The following is a 2,067-nucleotide window of genomic DNA, read 5'->3' on the forward strand; positions in this document are numbered from 1 at the left end:
CCACTATGTCTGGGCTGGTGTCAGCCAGCAGGAGGGTGAATTCCTTCTGCTTGTTAGGCTTAAAAGGATACATCTCTGTTTGAGAGGGGGAAAGGGTACTTCACTTCCCAGTAGATTACTTTCTCACCATCATCTGTCTTCTCATAGAGCTCTATAATTTTGCAAAGAAAAAAAAAACAAAATTGAGCAATGTTATTAACATGCTTAAAATTTCAATTGCACCACTTCTATGATTAAGTCTAAACAGTGTTTTGATCTATGGAAAGAGATTACAGAAAGAAGGTTGCAACTCCGCTCCTTTAAAAACTTGCACATGCTACACCAAGTAGAGTTAGATCACAAGGGAAAGAAAAATATTCACGAATTAAGTGAAGCAAGTACACCAGAGATAGACCAATACATGCCTGCCTTCTTTTGAGTTTATAGATACAGAGAACACAATAGTCTGTGGAGGCTGAGAGTCAGACTCACTGCCAGACAGTTAACTCATTCCAAGATTTTTGCATCTCTCCAGCATAGGAATAATTTTTTATTTATATCCTGGCATCTGGTCATTCAGATTAGATTTACTGTTGTGTTTTCCTGGTCATACTGTTCCCCCAGAAGCTGTCAGCATCCTTGAGATCCATTCCAATAGAACATGAACTGGACATATGCCAAGTACAGAGAGCCTCTACTACACCATATTAGTGATATTTGAGGAAAAAAAAAATAGTGTTATCCATTGGCAGGCAGTATGTACCTATATTCCAGGGTAAAACAATAACCAGCGGAGCACATTGAAGATTCAGCTAAGAGCAGGAGGAATAGTAAAATCCAGCAACACTTAAAGGATTGCATGTGGGAAGACAGCAGAAGGAAGTCAATCAGTATAAGCCAAATTAAAATCACAGGAGGCAATGAGGAAGCTTCCTATGGCAACCAGGTTATTTCAACATCTATTGTATGGTAGGTTCTGAAGCAGGTTACAATACTCAGTGAACCTAATCTGACCAGGATGCAAATCCTACCTGCTGCTCCCTCCAGGGTGGCAAGATGAAGGAAGAAAGAAAACAGAAGAGAATAGAGGAGTCACTATTAGCTGCATGGTCAACTACACAAAGGTGCAATCCATACTAGTGAGCTGGTATACATAAAGCATCTTTTCTGTGTTATAGAAGGCACTTCCTCCATTCTTGTTAGAACCTGCAATTTCTTAAAGTCTTGCTCTAAACTCAAGGGACTGTTTGAAGATATGCAGATATTGCAATGACTGAAGTGCCATGCTAAAAAGAGCTTGTCAAGTTAGTAGTGGTTTGAAAGTAGCCTTCGAAGAAGGGAAAGAGGTAAAACAGGGTTTAGAGAGTGCTGTGCTACTATTATGTCTGGTTCGTAGATACTTACTGTTTAGCCTACAATAAAATGTCTGGCCTTCCTCCTCACCCCACCCAATATCACTAGTGGGAAGTCACACAACAGCCTGCTGTAGTCCCTTAATGGTCATGCCAAACACTACATTATCATTTTTTTCCACCAGAGGTCAGTGGAGTACTGGTTTGATGCTTTTTAGTTTCCTTATTCCTAAGGAGGATCAGGTCTATCAATTTTCACCTTTTCTAGATAAAAAAAGATACGCAGACATGATCCAGAGAAAAGCGAGGCATATGCTTTTAAGAATGCATAGTTTTAAAATTGTACATCTATCCTCAAGCAAGAAATCTGGGCACATAATTAAGAGCCACATCCACCTATTCTTCCTTTAGCCCATCCCTACAAGAGGCCAAACTGTTCAAAGCAGGCCAGCAAAACTTTAATTACCCACTCTCTAGGTTGAAACATCTGCAGTTATACTGAAAATAGTTAAAATGCATTATATCTTTATTTAAAGCAATTACAGAAGCATTTGTTAGTCAATCCCACTTAGTTTTATTCATAATACTGCCTCTAAACAGTGTTAAGTCTTGCCAAAGTAACACTTTGAGGCCTTGCTTCTTCAGAGAAGTTTGAGTACAGCAGAGATAGGCAACAGATTTTTGTACAGCTTATATTGACCAGTCCCTACTTTTCATGAGTCACCCCATCACCCCT

The 2,067-nt window shown here is 39.5% G+C and overlaps 1 protein-coding gene across 2 annotated transcripts in view; it reads right to left on the reverse strand.

The window, feature by feature from the left end:
- Nucleotides 1–2,067, reverse strand: part of PCTP (phosphatidylcholine transfer protein) — a 35,039-nt gene that overhangs the window by 15,117 nt on the left and 17,855 nt on the right. For both annotated transcript variants that reach the window (XM_019517191.1, XM_019517184.1), the window contains exon 3: nucleotides 72–151. In XM_019517191.1, the coding sequence (XP_019372736.1) occupies nucleotides 72–151 (80 nt within the window). The remainder of the gene's footprint in view (nucleotides 1–71; nucleotides 152–2,067) is intronic.

This window comes from Gavialis gangeticus, unplaced genomic scaffold, assembly GCF_001723915.1.
Source record: "Gavialis gangeticus isolate Ggan-Ray unplaced genomic scaffold, GavGan_comp1, whole genome shotgun sequence".
NCBI lineage: Eukaryota > Metazoa > Chordata > Crocodylia > Gavialidae > Gavialis > Gavialis gangeticus.